Here is a 22,991-nt window from a genome sequence, read left to right as displayed (position 1 = left end):
TGTTTGGAACTGCACGATGTGTGTTTATGAAAGTATAAAGTTTGAATTTTGGTTCTGTTGCTGTACACCAGTTGCAAGCATGTTCCATTATTCTCCTGGCTGTTTCTATTATGAATGTGTTTGCCAGTTATCAGTGTACTCGTGTCATCAGCAAGCATTGCAGATTTTGGAGGCACGTCCAATGGTTTTAGCACAACATTCATGTAGTTCAGTATACATCAAATGATGAACCCTGTGGGACATCGTATTAATTGTTTCCCCATTTTGTAATCAGTTTTACTCCCAAGGTGTCATTTATTACTATGACACAGTTTTTTGTTGCTAAGCTAAGATTCAGTTCTTGTAACTGTAATTCTTTTAACACCATAACAGTGTTGTTTACTGAGTAAATGGAGATGAAGGTTTCAATGTGATGCCAATAAGTTTTCTCCATTTGTACTGCATATTTGTCATGCTGTGAAGTCATCACAGTATTTTAGTTATTAGGTTGCTACAATCGTCAAAAGATGATTTCCTGCTTCTGTCACTAAATGATTCTTGTGATTTGACCATTCATCTGATGAAACTGATGTCTGGTGAAGTATACACTTCCTGACTGAGTCTGATGGATCTAATTTCAATGGTCACTTTTTCTACCTAGTGTTTTTGGCTACTGTTAAGAAATTGTTTTCATGGCCTGATATTTTTTCAGTTTTTCTAAATATTAGGCTGGTGCATAAGTTTTTAGCACTTTCGTTTTGCATGCTGGTATTTCAGTTGCTGAGGGTTTATTTATAAATTGTAATTTTTTATTTGTAGTTCACTGTTGCTGTTTGAGTTTACATATTGTCATTTTGTCATTTGGAGATACTGAGTGGAACTGTGGTCACTAGAAAGTGGAGTGCCAAGTGGAGAAATAGCACTGTTGATATATTCATCTGTTTGGGCACTATAGAGAGGTAACAAAATTGGAGGCAGCCAGAAGCATTTGTGCCCTGTTCATGTTTAATGCCACTGGACAGAGCTTGGCAAGAAAATGGTTTTTTCATTCTAAGGGGATTTTTTTCCCCGTTAGTGACTTACCTTCAAGGTTTGATGATCATTTAAATATATTAATTCACAATGATCATTGTTATTGTACTTGAGAACTGGCAAATTCGATGAACTGTGATCATTTCAGGACCTTCTGACATTCACGTGCAGTGGAGAAGGCTCAAAAATAGGGTGTACAGATACTACATGCACTAAACCAAAATCACAAAAATGGATGGCCATATGTGCATCCTTGCTTGCCTGCCATCAGTTGCTTGTGAACAACACTAATCATTCTTGCCATATATCATTATGGTGATCAGAAGTGGTGGCTTTGTACTAAAATAAGGAAAAGAAAGGAATGGTTGAGCCCAAAGAAAGCAACAACAAAAAGCATCCACAAAAGATAGTGTTGTACAACCTGTGTGGTTTACTATGAATTGCGTCCTTGAGATGTAACCACTGATTACTGCTGACATTTACTGTCAACAACTGAGATGTGTTGCAGATGCAGTACATGAACAACAACCAGGAAGACTATTCCAGGATAACACCTGCCCGCCATCTGTTAGACTGACCAAAAAATGGTACATAGGAGTTGGGTTTTGAAGTAATTTCACACTCACCTTATTCAACCGATCCTGCACCCTCAGATTTTCTCCTTTTCTGTGATCTATTGAACAACCTTCAAGGAACTCCCTTTTCAGATGAAAATGCGCTCTGAACCGTGCTCACTGAGTTCTTCGCCTTAAAACCACGTGACTTCTACAGTTACAGAATGAGTCATCCCAGCTGGGAGACTGCTGTAAATAGTGAAGGAGAACATTTAATTGATTCTCTTATTTGTATCTGTTATCCACTTAAACTTATAGAAAAATGCCATGAACCATATACCAAACAAATACTTACTGCAGATGGGTACATATGCCTAACGTTTTTTTTTTTCCTTTTACTGGTAAACTGTTATTTCTTTCATCTCTGTCTAACCAGTATGTAAAATGTTCAAAATAATACTTGGTCTGTTAAGCCCAATGTCTGATTTCAGATGTTGCTATCACAGATTGGTATTGTACATATCTTTTACAACACAGTTAACTTGGTGAATGTGTGCTGAGTCTTCAGTGATTAATTACATTGTCTTTAGTTGTCTAGTTTATAAGAAATTTACTATTTTCTCAAAATAATTCTGATCCCCAATTGAGGTTATGGCTGAGTAAATGTCAGAACATTCTTAATTTCTTGTCTTAAAATAATGTGGCTCTGTTGAGAGGTTAATGCAATCTGTGCACCATTGTTTCTCAGAATGTTGGAGTACTGTGTGGATCAGCTGCGTTGCGACAGTTATCCAACATTAAAGCTAATTACTCTTGTTCTGAGGTATCGGTTTAAGTAATTTTAATGAATAACCCAAAGGGTGCATTGAAATATTATCAAAAAATGAGCATAGCTTCTAAAAGTAATTCCGTATGAAGAAAATGCAATGAAGAAGTGACAGAACCTGTAAATTAGTTAATAAATTTGTTTACTTCATTGTAGAAATGAGTGAAGCACTAAATATCCACCAATTGATATTGGAAATAATTTGAATTTGTTGCATGATCAGTAGGCGTGGTAGTTGTAGTGGACAGAGATAAAATTATTTTTTAATGGAATACAACAGTATACTTACTCTTTAAAGGTCAGTTGAATCAAAAATACAATTCAGCTGAGGAAAGAGTGAATCCAACTTTCCTCTTGGGCAATCACACGTATGAAAAGTGAGTTACATTAATTTTTATAGTAACATTTCCTTTTCAAAATGATCGATAATGCGTTAACACAGTTGGCTGTGTGCAATTAAAGATAGCACCTGAAACAATTTTTTAAAATTGTGTTTAAATCAGAAATTATTTGAATTGCATCCTTCCTGCAAGATACAAATACATAAGGACTGTGTTATATTAGGCGTCCAATAATTGTATCAAAAACTTGAAATCTTGAAGATAAGTCAAAAACTAATTGCATTTGGGACACCACAGATTCTATACAAAACTCACAAAAATAGTGTCATTCATAATGCAGTTTTTGATACTCCAACAAACTAAAACTATACGTAAATCATAAGATTTAAATACGTAGGTCTCAATTTTTCGTTACGTTACATTTTCGTATAAAAAAAGCAAGATTCATCTTGCAACACAGTCGTAGGTCCCGATTCTAAAGACATAAGTAAAATCTGTTGCTTTTTAAATAATCTTTCGTTAATTTATTAATGTTCAAATTTGTTCAGTTTTAACAAAAAGTGCTGTCCCTTTTGTATTGTGTGAATAAATTGTAGCCTTTGGAATGGGTTTCAAAAACATTACCATAGCTTCTGCATTTTCAGAGATGCCATAGAAATTGTTTTATACCTTTCTCATTTAAAATTTCTATAGTGCCAGACAATCCAGGATTTTTCCAGAATGAGATTTTCACTCTGCAGCGGAGTGTGCGCTGATATGAAACTTCCTGGCAGATTAAAACTGTGTGCCCGACCGAGACTCGAACTCGGGACCTTTGCCTTTCACGGGCAAGTGCTCTACCAACTGAGCTACCGAAGCACGACTCACGCCCGGCCCTCACAGCTTTACTTCTGCCAGTATCTCGTCTCCTACCTTCCAAACTTTACAGAAGCTCTCCTGCGAACCTTGCAGAACTAGCAGTCCGGAAAGGCTGTGGCTAAGCCATGTCTCCGCAATATCCTTTCTTTCAGGAGTCCTAGTTCTGCAAGGTTCGCAGGAGAGCTTCTGTAAAGTTTGGAAGGTAGGAGACGTAATACTGGCAGAAGTAAAGCTGTGAGGGCCGGGCGTGAGTCGTGCTTCGGTAGCTCAGTTGGTAGAGCACTTGCCCGCGAAAGGCAAAGGTCCCGAGTTCGAGTCTCGGTAGGGCACACAGTTTTAATCTGCCAGGAAGTTTCAATCCAGGATTTATCAGATAAACATGCACACCCTTGCCAGCATCTGTTGCAATGGTCTTCATCTGCAGCATTTGATCCCTACAAGAATTATTTTACACCTCTGAATACCCAGCACATCTTCGATGGGTTGCATCCTTAGTTACGAGAAGATTTTTGGTTTTTTCAAGCTTCAGGGTTGTTGTGACAACAATATTATGATACCTTACGGTAAAAAATAATAGTTTCGAATATGAGCAAAAAGTTTGACATGAATGTAAGTTGTGCTCACTCATTTGTCCATAAACCATCTTCCAGCACCATAAAACATGGTTTTCACTTGAATCTGAGTTTGTGCACATTTATAAAAATCTGTATCTCAGCCAACATACCATTTTCTGTGTTTCATCTGCTTCCACACCCCTCTCATTGTACCACCAATAGCATCCATGACAACTTTACCACGTCATGCAGCAAAGAATAACAATCCATTTCCACTTCAAATACTTTCAAACAGAAATTGGATAATGTACTTGTTTTCTAATAAAGTATAGCCATCTCAACAAATTGTCTACTTTTTTGAGATATGACATTTTCTTCTTTACATCACCTTTAATTTGTATAAGAACACAGTAACACACTGTTTCATGTGTTAGATCTCATTAGCCATGATGGCATGATAAAATGTTTCTGCAGCATCCAGGCAAAGCCTGTTCTTGTTCATGTGATGAATGAACACTTTTGTCTTCATTAAACAGTGAAAAATTTTCTACGAAGTCGGTTTGTAGATCTCCAGATTTGAGAGATCCATTTTGCACATATCCCCAATTCAGCAGATTGTGAGTGTTTAATGAAGCAGGGAAATATTAAATATAAAATTTGCTTATCAATTTCTGACACATCAGCAATGGTACCATTAACGTCTGTATATTTTAGTTGCCTGTCAACATCAATCCATTTTTCCATTTTACTACTTTGTCAGTCAACTTCATTATTTAATGTGGAGTGAAGTTTAGAAGTTACAGTTTTTACACTTTATACATGAGTTCGTAGTACACATCAATTAACAGTAGACCACATGTTCCGGTAACTCCTTACCTCAAGAAAAAATGCTCTTTTCGGTGCATTCACCAGATAGAGTTGGCATGATACCTACATACATACATAAATACAGGTGTATTCAAAACAAACAAATTTGTAACGAATGGAAGTAATTTTTATTTGCCCCAGTTCTCTGTCTGCCTAAAATTGCTTATAAGCTCCCTGAGCCGAAAATACTATGTTGTGTTTTTGCAAAACTCTGTGCATTTTAGTTTCAGGATCTTTAGATAATTTAGTACCCTATCTGTCACCTGCTTGACAGATTGTCATATCTGTTGTAAAAAAATTCAACTGTTTGCTTCTCTTTTTATGAAACCTAGTTATTCAGTTTGTGGTGTTAATGTTTGCTTAAACATTATGGAAGTTGTTGCACTGGAACAATTAATTTGTTAGTTACTGCATATTTCCGAGTTGGGCTGTCTGGATGTAGCTACCCTTTCACTCTCTCAAATTTACTATCCATTATCTTTAACAGAAATTTAGTATTAATAGTGTGTAACAATGCACCAGTCTTCATATACAGATCCCACAGGGGGCCCACAACTCTTTTGTGGATACGTGCATGGCAAGCATGGGGCTCCGAGCTAGTGCAGTTCTCCTTTCTTTCCGGGCTGCCCTACCCCCCTTCCTCATCCCTCCTCATCCCCAATCCTTCCCTCCCCCTTTCCTCCCCTTCACACTCCCTCTTCTTGGGAGTAATGTATCGAGCCTTCGTCCGGAGACAGACGTTTGAAAACTCCAGGATCCTGTTTCCTGTGTGTTTCTCCATCCTCACGCTTTCTTGCTCTATTGGTCTTTCCCTGCGTTCACTCTTCTCCTTGCTTTCATTCCCTTAATTCTCTCTCTGCCTCTTTCTCCTTGCCCTATTCTCCTTGTCTTCTTTTCCGTGTCATATTCTCCACTTCGGCATTTGAGATTCTTTCTTCTATCCCCCTATCCCTCTCTCTCTTTCCACCCTGTGCGTGTCTGAAGGCCGACCCAAGCGTTCGCACACATAGCCGGTGATGGGGTAACGCGTAATTCCCCGCCCTGGGCAGACAAGTCAGGCACACACGTACCCCCTGTAAAGGCCAGGCACAGCGAGGGTTGATAGCCTGAGCTGTTACCTTCCGAACGTGCCAATTGGTCCCTCTTTCCGTTTCTCGGGAGGTGTGACCTGTGGTATGAACAATCACCTAAGGCAGGAGTGCCCTCTTTTAGAGTGCCCCCACAGGGAAGGAGCGCACCATCGGAGATGCTGGCAATCATGGGGGATTCATGTGCAATGGATTTCTCTTCTTCTTCTTCTTCTTCTTCTTCTTCTTCCCTGTCTTCTGCCCAAAAAAGAAAGCTAGATGAAACTCCTGTTCCGAAAATCCTACCACCAGCACCGAAGTTTCTTGTCGTCACAAGATATGTCACAATTTCTCAACAGTCAACCCTTTCATCATTCAGAAGAATGTAGATGCAATTGCAGGACCAGTGAAATCTTGTACTCGGTTGTGCAACAGTACCTTGCCGTTGGAGTCAGAGAGTGCCTTCCAGGCCCAAAAATTACTTTGAGCCACTCTTACACACATTTCCTGTACAGGTGGAGGCCCGTCGACACCTTGAATTTGTCGCGTGGTGTGGTGTATACCAGGTCACTTGACGGACTAACTGATGAGGAGATGCTTTCTTGCCTCTCTGATCAGGGAGTGACGGCTGTCCATCGGGTCATGAAAAGGGTCAACAAGGACCTCATACCGACCCGAACCATATTCCTGACATTCGACAATGTGCAATTGCCTCCACGAATTAAAGCGAGTTATGAGATCATTTCTGTTCGGCCGTATGTACCCAGCCCTACAAGGTGTTACCAATGTCAGCGGTTTAACCATACACGGCAGTCTTCTTAAAGTGTGGCTAAATGCGTTACATGTGGCAGGGTTGCCCATGAGGGTGACTGTCCACCTCCATCCCCTCATTGCATTAACTGTATGGGCGACCATGCTGCCTCCTCTTGCGACTGCCCTGTCTACAAAGATGAGAAAAGTATACAGGAAATTCGAGTGAAAGAGAAGGTGTCAACCTCGGCTGCTCACAACTTATTCAATAGCAGAAAGCCCACTGTGCTTCTGGCAGGTAAATACAGTACTGTTCGCACCTCTCCTCGGCCTACCGGGGAGGTAGCTACACACACGCGATCTAACATGTAGCGATTCGGTCGTCAGATCGGCCACTGCTAAGATCGCCCAATGTACATCTCCTCCTCCTTCCGCCAACCTTAAAGCTCAAACATCATCATCTGCTACTGCTAAGACAAGGACCTCTAAATTAGATGCTCGGACCTTCAAAAAAGAACCGACACGCGAAGATTTCTTGCGTATACAAACTTCACAGCCTCAACTGTTCTTTCAACAAAACGTAATTCTTCAAAGATGGCTCATAGAAAAGAGTTCTCCATCTCTGCCGAGGCGCATTTCTTCTACTGCGCCACCCAGCGGTTGCCGTCGCTGGCCGTCTTCAGTTTCACCAGGCCGCACTGCTGGTAGCCGATCATCTGGCCTTTCACTGGCGGAGGCAGCTGCCCCTCCTGACCAGCTCAGGAAGGTGGCAGATGCAACTGTTGAGTTGATGGCCCATGACTCACCACCTATCGATTGCAGCAGCACTGCTCCCTCGAAGCTAGGCCCTCAGCAGCCATCGAGGTGACCTTTTCTTGTTTCTTTTCTTTCTTTTAGTTTTCATAATGGCATTTCTTCAATGGAATATTCACGGCATTCGGTCCAACCAAGAGGAACTAAAATTGCTCCTTGGAATGCACTGCCCGCTTGTCGTAGGTCTCCAAGAAACGAAGTTATGCCCATGTTATCGTATTGATCTGGCACACTATACCTCCGTGTGTTTTGACCTACCCCCTGTGGCAGGTATTCCGGTTCATGGAGGGGTCATATTGCTGGTTCGGGATGGTGTCTACTATGATCCAATCACATTGCACACCGATCTGCAGGCAGTTACCATCCGAATTACTCTCCCCACTTTCACATTTTCCATTTGTACTGTTTACACTCAATCATCGTCTGCCTTTACTGGGGTAGACATTATGCAACTAATTGCTCCACTTCCTACACCATTTTTGTTGATTGGAGACTTTAATGTCCACCATCCCCTTTGGGGCTCTCCAGCATACTGCCCAAGAGGCTGCCTCTTGGCAGACCTTTTCAACCACCTCAATCTAATCTGCTTAAATACCGGTGCATCTACCTTCCTTTTGGGTGGAACATATACCTATTCCCACTTGAACCTCTCAATATCCACTATCGAACTTGCATGTCAGTTCGACTGGTATGCTCTTTCTGACCCATACTCGAGTGACCTTTTCCCCTGCATAATCCATCTTCTGCATCACATCCCTTCTCAATGTTCCACTAGCTGGAACATCTCCAAAGCTGACTGGGGCTTTTCACATTCCTGGCAATCTTCCATCATCAAAAATTATCCAGCTGCGATAGTCAGGTCGCATACCTCACGGACGTTACTCTCATTGCTGCTGAACATTCCATCCCTCATACTTCCTCTTCTCCATGTCGAGTACCAGTCCCCTGGTGGACTACAGCATTCAACGACACTATTTGTGCTCGGCGAAGTGCTTTACACACCTTCCAACGCCACCCTGCAATGGTGAACTGTATCAGTTACAAACGACTCCGTGCACAATGTCGTTGTGTTATCAAAGAAAGCAAAAAGGCTTGCTAGGTGGCTTTCACCAGCTCATTCAAAAGTTTTCAACAGTTTTACTCCTTCAGTTGTTTGGGGTGGCCTGCGCAGGCTATCTGGCACCAAGGTCCACTCCCCGATTTCTGCCCTGACTGTAGGGAATGAAGTCCCTGTGGATCCTGAGGATGTCTCAAATGTCTTCGGCCGCTTTTTCGTGGAGGTTTCGAGCTCTGCCCATTACCACCCTGCCTTCCTCCCCCGAAAACAAGCAGAGGAGGTACGGCCACCTTCTTTCTAGTCTTTGAATCGTGAAAGTTACAATGCCACCTTCACTGTCTGGGAACTCGAAAGTGCACTCGCCTGGTACTGATCCTCTGCTCCGGGGCCTGATAGTATCCATATTCGGATGCTGAAGAGCCTTTCTCCTGGAGGTAAAGGCTTCCTTCTTCGCGCCTATATTTGCATCTGGACTGAAGGTCATGTTCCCACACACTGGCGTGAAGCAATTGTTGTCCCCGTACCCAAACCAGGAAAGGACAAACACCTTCCTTCCAGTTATTGCCCCATCTCCCTTACCAGCTGTGTCTGCAAGGTGATTGAGCACATGGTAAATTCTCAATTGGTTTGGCTCCTTGAATCTCGATGCCTCGTTACCAAATTCTAATGTGGCTTTCGTAGGCGCCGCTCTGCTTGTGACCACCTAATTACTTTGTTTACCTTCATTATGAACAACTTTTTGCGTAAGCACCAGATGGTGTCTGTGTTCTTCAATTTGGAGAAGGCTTAAGACACCTGTTGGAGGGCGGGCATTCTCCGCACCATGCACACTTGGGGCCTTCGTGGTCGCCTCCCTCTTTTTATTAATCCATATTTAATGGATTGAATGTTCAGGGTACATGTGGGTTCTGTTTTGTCAGATGCCTTTCGCTAGAAGAATGGGGTGCCCCAGGGTTCCGTTTTGAGCGTGGCCCTTTTTGCCATAGCGATCAATCCAATAATGAATTGCCTTCCAGCTGACATTTCAGGCTCCCTTTTTGTGGCCGACTTTACGATCTACTGCAGCACTCAGAGAACAGGTCTCATGAGCGCTGTCTTCAGCGTTGTCTAGACCGTCTATATTCATGGAGTGTTGCTAACGGTTTCCGTTTTTCTGGTGAGAAAACAGTCTGTATGAACTTCTGGCGTTACAGTTTCTTCCACCATCCATACATCTCGGTCCAGTTGCTCTCCCATTCTTTGAGACAGCAAAATTTTTAAGGCTTGCATTTGACAGGAAACTTTGCTGATCTCCACATGTTTCTTACTTGGTTGCTCATTGTACCCGTTCCCTAAATGTCCTCAGTGTTCTCAGCGGTACGTCATGGGGAGCAGATCGAATGGTCTTGCTTTGCTTACATTGGTCCATTGTCCGATCAAAGCTGGATTACGGGAGCTTTGTCTACTCTTCTGCCCGGCCGTCCACCTCATGCCGTCTAAACTCTATCCACCATCAGGGGCTATGTCTGGCGACTGGAGCATTCTACACCAGCCCTGTTGAGAGGCTGTATGCTGAAGCTGCCTAATTACCGCTAAACTACTGGCACTATATGTTGCTTTGTCAGTATGCCTGCCGACTGACGTTTATGGCCAACCACCCGACATATTTCTTCTTCTTAGAAGGCTCTCTCAACCGCCAATAAGGGCTGTATGTGTCTGCCATATTACCTCCTGGAGTTCGCTTTCATCGCCTGCTTCAGCAACTTGATTTTACCCTCCCTACAACTTTTAGAGTGGGTGAGAGCCCAACGCCACCTTTGCTCCAGGCTCAGGTTCGCATTCACCTTGAACTCAGCTCGCTTCCAAAGGAGAAGGACTGCGGATTCAATATACCGCTTGAGGTTTGTCCAACTTCGTTTGAGGCTCGCTAATGTCATTTACACAGATGGCTCCAAGACTACTGCGGGCATCGAATGTGCGTTTGTCATTGGTGATTATATCTTTCAATACCGGCTCCTTGACCAGTGTTCAAGCTTTACAGATGAGCTTTTTGCTCTCTATCAGGCTGTTCAGTATATCTGCCGCCATCGTCATTCTCCCTATGCCATCTGCTCTGATTCTTTGAGCGCCATTCAGTGTCTCCATGGCCCATATTCGGACCACCCTCTCGTGCAATGAATTAAACAGTCCCTCCAGTTGCTAGCTGATACCAGCGCTCGTGTCTTTCTTTTTTCCAGATTCCTGGCCATATTGGTGTGCCTAGGACTGAAGCTGCTGATGCTGCAGCCAAGGCTGCTGTCCTCTTGCCTCTGACAGTGTTCTTTTGTGTCCCACAAACTGATGTTAGTGGGGTTCTTTGTCAGCACGTTTCATCATTGTGGCATGAGGCTTGGTCCTCTCTCTATGAAAATAAGCTCAGGGCCATCAAACTGATCCCGACGGCTTGGACAACCTCCTCAAGCCCTTCCCTGCGAGAGGTGGGGTCAGTTTGGCCAGGTTGCGGATTGGGCATTGCCGTTTTAGGCACCGCTACCTGTTGTCCGGTGAACCCGCCCCGCAGTGCCCCTGTGGTCATTCATTGACGGTGCACCATGTTTTATTGTCCTGTTCCCGTTTTATTCACTTTCGTGTTGTCCTGGGTCTGCCGTCTATCTTACAGGAACTTCTAGCTGATGACGCTCGAGCAGCTGCTAGTGTCCTTAGTTTTATTACATTGACGGACTTGTCCAAAAAGATCTAATTTTTATTTTGTTTATCTGTGTCTTTGTACGTACTTTCTGTTGCTGCCCCTTGCGTTTTTATATGCTATTAGTGCACTAACATTTGTGACTGGGTGCTAATGACCTTAGTAGTTGAGTGCCCTAAACAAATCAACAGACAATAAACAAATTCATATACAGATGTATTACTATGTAAGTTATTCAGGAAATGAAGCTTTTATTGTTTCATCCACAAAATAATTCCCCATAAATTCTTTGCTTTACAGCATATTTTTTTGAAAAAATGTTTAGCTAACAAAAAATATAAATTTTCTTCCTAACATACTTTCTGTGTAGTAAGAATCCTTGAAGATAAATTCTTCTTTGGATATCACAGCTTAATCAGTATTTTCAGTTCCATATCTGGCAGCATACATGATGAATTTAAAAATAAAATGCCTCTAACACTCTAGCCAAACACAATGTATTTTGTAACATGGTCTATGCAGTTGAAATCAGCACACAGGAAGTGTCATACTGATAAGTACATTAGGTATGTAATGTTAAGACAGTCTTCATATTGTTGTAACCTCTACTTGTAACTTTCAAAAAATAGACGTGGGAAATGATTTACATTTTTCCTCCTCAGACAGGAAAATAGATACTACAGCTAAACCATGATGCAAAAACAAAGATAAGGTTCAGAAAATTATATTTTACTCTCTTGCTTACCTATTGGAATGGCTCAAAACTGCAAAATTGTCAGACAAAATGGCTGGCCTTTGCTTAACTTTGGGAGGTGAAATCTCTGGTACTGACAATACATGCCCTCAAAAGTACAAGGAACTTACCTAGCTGTTGGAATTATTAGTTACTTCGTCTGGTAAGAGTTAGTAATAGATACAAGGAGGTTAGGAAAGCAGGGCAATTCACTGAGACCCAAAGTGTCTCACTCAAAAGGAACAATCATCAATTTGACCTTATGTTCTAGAGGGAACAAAGGTATACCATATTTTATGGAGTACGACACTTTTTTCTTCAAAAAACTTTCCTACCGCATTCAGGTCTGTCTTATACTCAAAAATAATGTAAAAATGTCCAATGTTTGATTTAAAATTCCTGCCAGGCTTAAAAAAGGCCATATATTCAATGCTGTGGGAAACCTAAGGCTATCTGGCAACACTGGATTCATGTGGCAGCAAAAGTGCACTGATGCGACGAACATGAGTTGTGGAGCTTCATGAGCTTGTTAACACTGCCCCACTCCTGCCCTGCCATCACTAACCTAGAACACTGTCAAGCGTATGATGTATCACTGCAGTCTACAGTGCCAGTTAACTTGAACTGAAAGTGATTTGTGTTATTGGTAACAGAAGAGTATTTTCTTTAGTATTTTCCTAATGGAAAAAAAATCGAGGTTTCATATGATGTGGGCTATAAATTGAAGGTAACAGCATATGCAGAACATGGAAACAGAGCAGCTGAGTGTCATTTTGGTCCTCCTCCAACAAAAAGAGCCATTCATGATTAGCTTGCTAGTAAGGAACTGAAAAATGAAGAATACTACATATGCAAATTGAGGACTGAATGCAAAATGGCCAAAACTACACTGGTATCCAAAATGAAAGCAACAGATAACTACTTCCCCCTCCTGTGTTTAATTCAAGATACAATTGTACAAACTGTCAACCAGACATCTGTACGATCTTGTTCTTCATTGAACATGGCATTCCGGTCAACTGACAAGTATGCCGATGATGACAGGGCACATATGAAATGAGGTAGTGTTTGTTGGGTAGTCCCACATCCACAATCGCCATGTACACAGCTACAAACAGTGCAGTTTGTCACAGAGAAAACGCCTACCAGATTCAGCAGTGGAGGGCCATAGAAAAAAAGGAAGCAGGACACTCAAAAATTGATGTGGGCTGATGGCTTACTGTGAATTGTTCTGTTTCTTGGATGTGGTGACAGTTCATAGACAGAAACTGTATGCCAAAGTCCAGGGCAGGGTCGACCATGTGTGACTTCAGAAGAGAGGACTGGTGTTTAGCTGTAAGGTCACACCAGACCACCTTAGTGCTGCACAGCAACTGGCATAAGAGCTCGCACTATCTGCTGAACGTGTTGTATCAAGGTAAACTGTGTGCAGATGGCTTTGCCAGAGTGACCTTTATTGTTGGAGACCTGCTGTATGTCTACCTCTGACACATCTTCACAAAAGGCAATGTCTAGAGTGAGCAGGCAACTTGTTTGTGACTCAGGGCAAGCTGCCCTGTCTTGCGTTCGAATGGTGGATCCCCTTCTGCATTCTAGGATGTCACTCTGGGTGGTTACTACCACACAAGTCATCGTGGACTCTCCAGTGGACAGATGGGAGAAGTCCTGGGATGCTGAGGGATAAATCAGTCGCAAAGTGCCATGAGCCACACTGAAATTGTGTGTGTTTTTTTTGTGTTTGTGTGTGTGTGTGTGTGTGTGTGTGTGTGTGGTTTTTTTGTGTGTGGGTGTTTGTTTTTGTGTGTGTGTGTGTGTGTGTTTTATTTTGTGTGTGTGTTTTGTGTGTGTGTGTGTGTGTGTGTGTGTGTGTGTGTGTGTGTGTTTTTGTTTGTGTGTGTGTTTTTGTTTGTGTGTGTGTTTTTGTTTGTGTGTGTGTTTTTGTTTGTGTGTGTGTTTTTGTTTGTGTGTGTGTTTTTGTTTGTGTGTGTGTTTTTGTTTGTGTGTGTGTGTGTGTGTGTGTGTGTGTGTGTGTGTTTTGTTTGTGTGTGTGTGTGTGTGTTTTTTGTGTGTGTGTGTGTGTGTTTTTTGTGTGTGTGTTTTTTTTGTGTGTGTTTGTGTGTTTTGTGTGTGTGTGTTTGTGTGTTTTGTGTGTGTGTGTGTGTGTGTTTTTTGTGTGTGTGCGTGTGTTTTTTGTGTGTGTGTGTGTGTGTGTTTTTTTTGTGTGTGTGTGTGTTTTTTTGTGTGTGTGTGTGTGTTTTTTTGTGTGTGTGTGTGTTTTTTGTGTGTGTGTGTGTGTGTTTTTTTGTGTGTGTGTGTGTGTTTTTTTTGTGTGTGTGTGTGTGTTTTTTTGTGTGTGTGTGTGTGTGTTTTTTTGTGTGTGTGTTTTTGTGTGTGTGTGTGAGTGGGTCCCATGTATTTAAGAGGCAGAGTTCGAGTTTCAGCTCTACCTCAGCCAGTAGGCACAGTGCCACCCCCCAAGGGTTATGGATGTTAAAATCTCACAAAAGTAGGCAAGGTGTAGGGAGTTGATGAATCGGTGCAGCCTATGTGTTCAGGGGTACTGCACCATCTGGAGGAAGATACACGTTGCAGACAGTTATTTCCTGCGTCATCCTTATCCTGATAGCCACAGCTTCAAGGGTAATTTGAAGGGGGCACAGGTTCACTGCATACTGAGTTCAGGACATAGACACAAACACCCCCTGACAGTCTGTTATGGTCGCTATGGTTCTTCTCGTATCCCCTATAACCATGAAGGGCAGGGGTCCGCATTGCCAGGAACCGGGTTTCGTGGAGGGCAATGCAGAAAGCAGGTGTAAAGCTAAACAGTTGTTGTAGCTCGGCCAGGTGGTGGAAAAAAATGCGGCTGTTCCACTGGAGGATGACATTATCATGAGGCTGAGAAGGCATGAAGCATGTAAGAAGGCATGTTACGCCTCAGGGTCACCTGCTGCCACTGATTGTTTGTATCCATTCCTATTGTGGATGAGGTGTCAGTGAGATCCAGGTCCTCAGGAGATGCTGAGATCTCCACCTCATCTGCAGATGTGAAATTGATAGGTAGTGGTGGTGTTGAGGCGAACGGAGGGTTCTTTTTCTTAGACTTCGTTTGCCCTCTCACTTCTCTTAGGGGCTTGCTGGGAGGACTTCTCTGAAGTAGCTTCAGGAATGGAGGAAAACTGTGAAGCTCTTCGTCCAGTAGCTTTAACTCTTTTAGCCACTGGAGTGTCGACTGTGGCATTAGTGGAGACCTTAGGAGAGAGGGTCCCAAGGGACCTCTTCCACACAAGAGGAGCTGGAGGAGGCTGTTGCTTCTCCAGCTGGGGGGGAGGGGACCGATGTCCCCTGTGTTTGGGGAGGTCTTCGCTTCTAAAGTAGGTACCTGTGATGGCAAAGGTAATGTAGCCGCAGCATATGTGAACGTCAACAAAATGGGGTGTAATCGTTCAAATTTATGTTTAGCCTCTTGGTAAGTCAACTGGCCCAGGGTCTTCTACTCCTTGTTTTTCCGCTCCTTTTGGAGTACTTTGCAGTCTGGCAAGTTGGGGGACTGCTGCTTTTTGCAGTTAATGAAAGTGGGATGAGGCACACAGGGAGTATATTGATGCTGTGGACATCTGCTGTCTCAACATGTAGTGTTGGAAGTGCAGCAGGAAGACATGTACCCAAATTTCCAGCACTTAGAGCACCATGTAGTGGGAGGGATGTATGTTTTAACATCACAGCGGTAAATCACCTTGACCTTCTCAGGCAATGAATCACCCTCATAGGCCAAGATGAAGGCACCGGTAGCGACCCCGTTTTCTTTGGGTCCCCTGTAAATGCGCAAGATGAAATGAACACCCCGCCATTCTGGATTGGTGCAGAGCTTGTTCTGAGACTGCAGGAGGAGGTCACAATGGAAAATAATCCGCTGGACCATGTTGAGGCTTTTATGGGGAGTGATGGAAACAGGAATATCAACCAGCTGGTCACAAGTGAGTAACACCTGGGATTGGGCTGTAGATGCTGTCTGACTTGAGGGTGCACCACTTCTCATCTTGGACAGCACTGTCACATCCCCAAACTGATCCTCAAGGTGTACAACAAAAATCGAGGCTTCATAGGTAGAAAGGAATCACTGTCCTTTCTGCTACAGACTAAATACGTAGGCGAATATGGCGCTCTTCTTTCTGTAGCCCTCGATCCTCCCATGTTGTAGCAAGGGAGGGAAATGATTTAGGAACATATCTGTCAGCATTGTACTCGATCTTGCCCTTCTTAGAGACTGCTGGTGCCATACAGTCACCAGCAAGAGATGACTTAGTCTGCTTCATTGCAGGTCATCTGCCGTGATGCCACTCACTCCGATAAGGGGCTCTACCCACAGGCGCCGCCCAGCCACAGCAAAGACCACCTGGCATGATGGCCGTTGCTGGGAGTCCTGATTGATGCCCCAGGAAGACAGGCATCTACTCCTTGGCATATGTGGGGAGTTTACAGCTGAGGCATTAGCAGTGTGATCGCTGTGTTGTCAGGGAACTACCACCAAATGGGTACATGGCAGCCCCACCACAACGGACTGGCTACCATGCTGGATATTGGGTGCAGAGAAATCCAATACTGCCATGAGGGTGAAAGAGCACAGAAGACCACAGAAGAAGATGACGTAAGGCGTCCTTCCCCATATGGCCCACATTTCTGTAGAATTTGGAAAGTGGCAGGTCAAACCATAAAATGAAACCTGAACTTGTAGGGCTCAAAAGTGAGACTCCTTTTAGTCACCTCTTAAAACAGGCAGGAATACCTCAAGCGTATGCTAACACCCAGACCAGCAGGGGTTAGCAAAGTTGACACTCGCCATATTGCGGAGATGCTAAGTCAAAGATAGGCACAATAAAAGTCACAAATAAAACTTTTGGTCCATAACTCTTTTAGCCCATAAATCTCAGGCAACTGTAGCTGCACTGTGAGCAGCAGTACAACTGCATGATGGGAGTGATGACAGGGCCAGGCAGGGGTAACAAGGCAGCAAGGGTAGGTGGTGGTGGTGGTGGTGGTGGTGGTGGTGGTGGTGGGAGGATGTATGGGACAGGTCTTGCATCGAGGTCTATTAGAGGGGAGGTAACAGGTTGGGAGCAGGGGTTGTGTAGGGATGGACAAGTAGATTATGTAGGTTTTGTGAAGGGTGGAATACCGCCGTAGGAGATGTGGGAAGGATAGTGGGCAGAACATTTCTCACTTCAGGGCACCATGAGAGGTACTGAAAACCCTGGTGCAGAATGTAATTCAGTTGCTCCAGTCCTGGGTGGTACTGTGTTACAAGGGAAGTGCTCCTGTATAGCCAGACAATGGGAGAATGGAAAGATCAAGCATGAGAGAGTTGTTTTTGTACAAGATTGGGAGAATAACTATGATCAGTGAAGACTTCAGTGGGACCCTTAGTATATTTTACAGACTATAAGGTGCTACGGGCTATAAGGCACACTTTCATTTTTAATCACTTTTTAAAAAAGTAACATTTTTACAATTTTTAATGTTAGATTGCAAAGCCAGGCTAAAAAAATCTTTGTGTATAAAACTGAACTCACTAAAGACCCCTGAATATCGAAACTAAACTTTTCCTTTTCCTTCATGACCACTGTCCTCTTCATGTAAGAGCTGGTCTTCACTGCCCGGCAGATCATTAGTTCTGCTGCAATTCTTGAATGATTGACCATAATATCTTTTCTCTCCTCTTGCGGGTCAGGGGTAAGAATAGGGCAGAGGTATTCCTGCCTGTCGTAAGAGGCGACTAAAAGGAGTCCCTCCCCCTCAAGGGGGTAGTTTGCGTCTGCGCCCGGAGACGGACGGTTTAATGACTTAAATTTGTGGTCATTTTGGTTTTTCGCTCCTTCTGGTTTCTTCCTTCCTTTGTTTCCTTTCATTGTACTTCTCCCTTTCTTACTGTTTTCCTTACTTTTTACCTCGCCGCCTTCTCCCTCGCCGCCTTCTCCCTCGCCGCCTTCTCCCTCGCCGCCTTCTCCCTCGCCGCCTTCTCCCTCGCCGCCTTCTCCCTCGCCGCCTTCTCCCTCGCCGCCTTCTCCCTCGCCGCCTTCTCCCTCGCCGCCTTCTCCCTCGCCGCCTTCTCCCTCGCCGCCTTCTCCCTCGCCGCCTTCTCCCTCGCCGCCTTCTCCCTCGCCGCCTTCTCCCTCGCCGCCTTCTCCCTCGCCGCCTTCTCCCTCGCCGCCTTCTCCCTCGCCGCCTTCTCCCTCGCCGCCTTCTCCCTCGCCGCCTTCTCCCTCGCCGCCTTCTCCCTCGCCGCCTTCTCCCTCGCCGCCTTCTCCCTCGCCGCCTTCTCCCTCGCCGCCTTCTCCCTCGCCGCCTTCTCCCTCGCCGCCTTCTCCCTCGCCGCCTTCTCCCTCGCCGCCTTCTCCCTCGCCGCCTTCTCCCTCGCCGCCTTCTCCCTCGCCGCCTTCTCCCTCGCCGCCTTCTCCCTCGCCGCCTTCTCCCTCGCCGCCTTCTCCCTCGCCGCCTTCTCCCTCGCCGCCTTCTCCCTCGCCGCCTTCTCCCTCGCCGCCTTCTCCCTCGCCGCCTTCTCCCTCGCCGCCTTCTCCCTCGCCGCCTTCTCCCTCGCCGCCTTCTCCCTCGCCGCCTTCTCCCTCGCCGCCTTCTCCCTCGCCGCCTTCTCCCTCGCCGCCTTCTCCCTCGCCGCCTTCTCCCTCGCCGCCTTCTCCCTCGCCGCCTTCTCCCTCGCCGCCTTCTCCCTCGCCGCCTTCTCCCTCGCCGCCTTCTCCCTCGCCGCCTTCTCCCGGAAATGAAGCTACGCCCATGCGATCAAATTGACTTGGCACACTATGCCTCTGTGCGTTTTGACCTACCACCTGTGACAGGTATTCTGGCTCATGGATGGGTTATATTGCAAGTCCTGGGTGATACTTACTACGATCCCATCCCATCACATTGCACGCCGACCTGCAGGCAGTTGCCGTCTGAATTACTCTCCCCACTTTTACATTTTCCATTTGTACCGTGTACACTCCATCGTCGTCTGATGTTACTAGAGCAGACATGATGCAAATTATTGCTCAGCTACCTGCACCATTTTTGTTGACTTGAGACTTCAATGCCCACCATCCCCTTTGGGGCTCTCCAGCATCCTGCCTGAGAAGCTCCCTGTGAGCAGACCTTTTCAACCACCTCAATCTTGTCTGCCTCGATACTGGCGCCCCTACTTTTCTTTAGGACACAACTCTCACCTATTCCCATTTAGATCTTTCTATATGTACTACCCAACTTGCATGCCAGTTTGAGTGGTACGCACTTTCTGATACGTGTTCGAGTGACCACTTCCCTTGTGTTATCCATCTCCTGCATCATACCCCATCTCCATGCTCAACTAGTTGGAACGTCTCCGAAGCAGCCTGGGGGCTCTTCTCTTCCAGGGTGACTTTTCAGGATCAAATCTTCGCAAGCTGCAATAGTCAGGTTGCACACCTCAAGAAAGTCATTCTTACTGCTGCTGAATATTCCATCCCTCATACTACTTCTGCACGTCGCGTACCAGTCCCCTGGTGGACCTCAGCATGTAGAGATGCTGTACGTGCTCGTCGACATGCTTTACGCACCTTTAAACGCCAACCTACAATGGCGAATTGTATTAATTATAAACGATTACGTGCCCAGTGTCGTCTTGTTATTAAAGAAAACAAGAAAGCCAGCTGGGCTGCTTTCACAAGCACCTTCAACAGTTTTACTCCTCTGGTTGTCTGGGCTAGCCTGCGCTGACTATATGGCACTAAGGTCCACTCACCAGTTTCTGGCTTGACAGTTGCGAATGACGTCCTTGTGGCCCCTGAGGATGTCTCCAATGCCTTCGGCCGATTTTTCGCAGAGGTTTCGAGCTCCACTCATTACCACCCTGCCTTCCTCCCACGAAAACAGGGAGAGGAGGCAAGGCCACCTAACTTCCGCTTCTCGAATAATGAAAGTTATAATGCCCCATTCACCATGTGGGAATTCGAAAATGCACTTGCCTGGTCACTGTCCGCTACGGGGCCTGATTATATTTATATTCATATTCAGATGCTGAAGAACCTTTCTCCTGCGGGTAAAGGTTTTCTTCTTCGTACTTATAATCGCATCTGGATTGAGGGTCATGTTCCCACATGCTGGCGCGATTCTATTGTGTTATTGACCCATTTCCCTTACCAGCTGTGTATGTAAGGTCATGGAACGAATGGTTAACTCTCGTTTGGTTTGGCTGCTCGAATATCGACGCCTACTTACCAGTGTACAATGTGGATTTCGTAGGCGCCGCTCTGCTGTTGACCATCTGGTTACCTTGTCGACCTTCATTATAAATAAATTCTTGTGGAAGCGCCAGACCGTGGCTGTGTTCTTTGATTTGGAGAAGGCTTAAGACACCTGCTGGAGGGCGGGCATTCTCTGTACCATGCATACATTGGGCTTCGGGTCGCCTCGCTCTTTTTATTCGTGCCCTTTTAATGGATCGACAGGGCAGGGTACGTGTGGGTTCTGTCCTGTCCGACACCTTTCGCCAGGAGAATGGGGTGCCACAGGGCTCAGTTTTGAGTGTCGCTCTCTTCGCCATAGCGATCAATCCAATAATGGATTGCCTCCCAGCTGATGTATCAGGCTCCCTTTTCGTGGACGATTTTACCATCAATTGCAGCACGCAGTGTACATGTTTCCTGGAGCGCTGTCTTCAGTGTTATCTTGACTGTCTTTACTGCTGGAGTGTCGCCAATGGCTTCCGTTTTTCTGCCGAGAAGACGGTATGTATTAACTTCTGGCACTACAAAGAGTTTCTCCCACCGTCCTTACATCTGGGTCCCGTTGCTCTCCCATTCATGGAGACAACAAAACTTTTAGGTCTTACATTTGACAGGAAACTTAGCTGGTGTCCACATGTCATATTTGGCTGCTCGTTGTACCCGTTCTCTAAATGTCCTCAGTGTTCTCAGCGTGGGGAGTGGATCGAACCGTCCTACTTAGCCTGGGTCGATCGTCAGCTCAAAGCTGGGTTATGGGAGCTTTGTATACTCCTCTGCACGGCCGTCCATCTTACGCCACCTCAACTCTATACAACATCGGGGGTTACACTTGCGATTGGAGTGTTCTATACTAATCCCATCAAGAGTCTACATGCTGAAGCCAGTGAATTGCCACGAACCTACCAGCGTGATATACTGCTTTGTCGGTATGCGTGTCGGCTATTGTCAATGCCCGACCACCTGTCTTAGCCATCTTTTTTGATGACTGTCTTGACTGTCAATGCATGTTGTATGTATCTGCCCTGCTACCCCCTGGAGTTCGTTTTCGTCGCCTCCTTCAGCACCTTGATTTTTCACTCCCTGCAACCTTCAGAGTGGGTGAGAGCCAAACGCCATCTTGGCTCCATGCTCAAGTTCTCGTTCACCTTGACCTCAGCTCACTCCCAAAGGAGGTTACCCCAGCTTCGGTATACCACTCCTGGTTTGTTGAACTTCGTTTGAAGTTCATTAATATGGTCTTCATTTATACAGATGGCTCTAAGACCAATGACGGTGTTGGGTGTTCTTTTATTGTCGGGGCACACAGTTTCAAATACTGGATCTGTGGCCATTGTTCGGTCTTCACAGCTGAGCTATTTGCCCTCTATCAGGCTGTTCTTTACATCCCAGCCACTGACATTCTGCTTATGTCATCTGCTCTGATTCCCTGAGTGCCATCCAAAGCCTGTTATCCGTATACATTTCACCCTTTCGTGCACCAGATCAAACACTCTCTTCAGCAGCTGGCAGACGACGGTTCTCCGGTTACCTTTATGTGGGTTCCTGGCCATGTCGGTATCCCTGGGAACAAAACTGCAGATGCCACAGCCAAGGCTGCGGTCCTCCAGCCTCGGGCAGCTTCTTGTTGTGTGCCTCATCTGATTTTAGCAGGGTCATTTGTCAGCGCATTTTATCGCTGTGGCATGCCGATTGGGCTACACTTACTGAAAACAAGCTTAGGGCCTTGAAACCTCTCCCCACGCCTTGGACGACCTCTTCACGCCCTTCTCGGTGGGAGGAGGTCGTTTTGGCCCAGTTACGAATTGGACACTGCCGGTTCAGCTATTGCCATCTGCTGACTGCTGCGCCGGCGCCGTGCTACGCATTTGGGCAATTGCTGACGGTATGCCACATTTTAACGTCCTGTCCGAATTTTAATACACTGCGCATTGATCTTGGCCTGCCATGTACTCTGGATGCCATTTTAGCAGATGACCCGGGAGCAGCTGCTCGCATTCTTCATTTTATCCTCTTGACAAACCTGTCTAAGGACATTTGTTTATGCTGTTTTCTTTTAATCCTATGCCTGTTAATGTGCCTTTTATAGTGTTGTCATTTTTAGTTTCTGTTTTAACCTTGTGCCTCGCAGTGCATTCATAACTTGGTCTGGGCGCTAATGACCACTGTAGTTGTGCGCCCTAAAACCACAAAACAACTTTTCTTACTCTAGTCCATGACTGTCTTTTCCACTGACACACCTGTTTGATTGTAGGTCCTTTCAGTGCTCTCTGGTGTGAGTCCTTGTTGGGACTTCGAACACCTTCTGTAAATGGACATTCATGCCCCCTCTAAGACTTTAGTTGACCTTCAAAGACCATACTGTTACACATCATTGGATTCATCTCTGTATCTGCTATCAGAAAATATGTAAAAAACTATAGCATCCCATTTAAAAAACAGTTGACCTTTATAACTCTGAAGCAACAAAAAAAGCCAATGTCATATTATGGCCCCCCTATATCATGCTACTTTTCTCCCACAAACTTCTCAACTCGTATCATACTTTCAGAATTATTCTTGGTGGCAATAGTTGTGACTCACTCTGTATGCTGCACAACATCAGAAAATAAATATGTTGAATTAATTTTTGTCACTCCATAA

At 45.1% G+C, this 22,991-nt stretch overlaps 2 protein-coding genes and 1 non-coding gene across 8 annotated transcripts in view; 1 reads left to right on the top strand and 2 right to left on the bottom strand.

Annotated features, from left to right (window-relative positions):
* The window catches only part of LOC126212891 (zinc finger protein 729-like), a 261,153-nt gene that overhangs the window by 44,105 nt on the left and 194,057 nt on the right, over positions 1 to 22,991 (top strand). The window lies entirely within an intron of this gene.
* The window catches only part of LOC126213377 (treponemal membrane protein B-like), a 41,824-nt gene that overhangs the window by 436 nt on the left and 18,397 nt on the right, over positions 1 to 22,991 (bottom strand). Inside the window, exon 2 of the mRNA XM_049941083.1 lies at positions 18,080 to 18,862. Coding sequence (XP_049797040.1) covers positions 18,080 to 18,862 — 783 coding nt within the window. The remainder of the gene's footprint in view (positions 1 to 18,079; positions 18,863 to 22,991) is intronic.
* Trnas-uga (transfer RNA serine (anticodon UGA)) lies at positions 3,517 to 3,591 on the bottom strand. Its single transcript has one exon. It is a non-coding gene; the product is annotated as a tRNA-Ser (tRNA).

The sequence above is a fragment of the Schistocerca nitens genome, chromosome 11, assembly GCF_023898315.1.
Source record: "Schistocerca nitens isolate TAMUIC-IGC-003100 chromosome 11, iqSchNite1.1, whole genome shotgun sequence".
Lineage (NCBI taxonomy): Eukaryota > Metazoa > Arthropoda > Insecta > Orthoptera > Acrididae > Schistocerca > Schistocerca nitens.
The sequence above is the reverse complement of the archived record's forward strand: the minus strand, read 5'-3'. Positions and strand labels throughout refer to the sequence as shown.